This window comes from Terrapene carolina, unplaced genomic scaffold (genome assembly GCF_002925995.2).
Source record: "Terrapene carolina triunguis isolate 2854851 unplaced genomic scaffold, T_m_triunguis-2.0 Scaffold6665, whole genome shotgun sequence".
Taxonomy (NCBI): Eukaryota; Metazoa; Chordata; order Testudines; family Emydidae; genus Terrapene; species Terrapene triunguis.
The window spans coordinates 1-1,398 of NW_020671016.1; the positions used below are offsets into that span (position 1 = coordinate 1).

General features: G+C 50.6%; 1 protein-coding gene across 1 annotated transcript; it reads right to left on the reverse strand.

Moving 5' to 3' along the window:
- Positions 1-7: 7 nt before the first annotated feature.
- Positions 8-399, reverse strand: LOC112121098 (putative olfactory receptor 10D4; the record flags this gene model as incomplete). Its single annotated transcript, XM_024220190.2, has 1 exon — positions 8-399. A coding segment is annotated over one exon (392 nt), but the record flags the coding sequence as incomplete, so codon positions are not given.
- Between the last annotated feature and the right edge of the window lie 999 nt (positions 400-1,398).

Sequence of the window (1,398 nt, forward strand, 5' to 3'; positions counted from 1 at the left end):
GGGTGGCAGATGGCCACGTACCGGTCGTAGGCCATAACGGTGCAGAGCAGGCACTCGGTGCTGCCCAGGAAGTGGTAGAAGAAGACCTGGGACATGCACCCGCCCAGTGAGATGACCCTGCTCTGAGCCCAGAGGTTGGCCAGCAATTTAGGGGTGCTGATAGAAGAGAATCCAAGGTCCACAATAGAGAGATTGCAGAGGAAGAAATACATGGGGGTGTGCAGACGGGCGTCAGCGACGATGGCTGAGAAGATGAGCAGGTTGCCCAGCAGAGTGCAGAGGTAGAAGGCTAAGAAGGTGACGAAGAGGATGGTCTGGAGACCATCGGTGTTGGGGATTTCTAAGAGGATGAAATGAGTCACCACAGTGTGGCTGACCCGCCCCACGAGGGACTCATTCCTGCGGATGGGGACAGAAATAATGCCAGTGAGTTACTGAAACGAAAAGACCCGTCAGCCTAGAGCTGCAATGCTCACCCTTCCTTCTACTGCCCCCATGACTCACTGTCAGTAGGAGTGATGTATATTTCTATCAGTGTAATGCCAGCTGGGTTCAGGGTCTCAATGTGCTGGCGCTGAATATAGAGAGAAAAAATGTCTGCCTTGAAGATCCTACAGTCCAGAGACGAACAAAGGGAACGTCTATTCTATTCTGTTCTAGTCCAGTTTCTTCTCTTCTCTCCTGTCCTATTCCAATGTCTTCAATTCTATTCTATCTAGGCCCTTGCCCCACCCTTATCACCACAGTACCACGGAGCCTTCTGTTTGTGGCTAAAATTTCTCATGTGGTTTCTTCTTTCTCTCTCTCACCCTCTCCACAGAGGTATTACCCTGTGTGCAGTGCAGCGCTTTCTTTTGGAAGGCCTTCGCTGTTATAAATACTAGGGCTGCTAATGTTTCTGTTAAGGAAGAGGAGGAGGATGGAAATTACAAACCAATGAATGTGGGGAAGAATTGCCCCAGCTTTGTTAATGATGTGAATTGTTTGAGGTTTTTTCCTGGGGTTAGAGAGAGAAGGAAAAGGAAAGAAGGAGAAGGGGAATAGCCACAGCCAGAGGTGCTGGAAATTGGGAGGCTGGGGGGCGGCTGCACCCCCTGGCTTGACGTGTTTTCCATCATTTCCAGGGTTCACAGTTTGGTTCAACGGCTCTCAGCACCCCCATTACACAAATTGTTCCAGCGCCCCTGGCTGCATCTTGTCATCTGCTCGGCCGTGATCAGCAGGCTGGGCTCTGTGGATAACCTGCCACAGGGGTTTTTAAGGTGAGATTTGAAGGACAATAATGAAGTATCTGTTTGCATTTGGCCGGGGAGTTTTTTCCATGCAGGAGAGGCTGGGCTGAAGGGGAGATGCTGGCAGGTTGGGGCTGTAACACATGGAGAGAGGGAGATAAAGGAT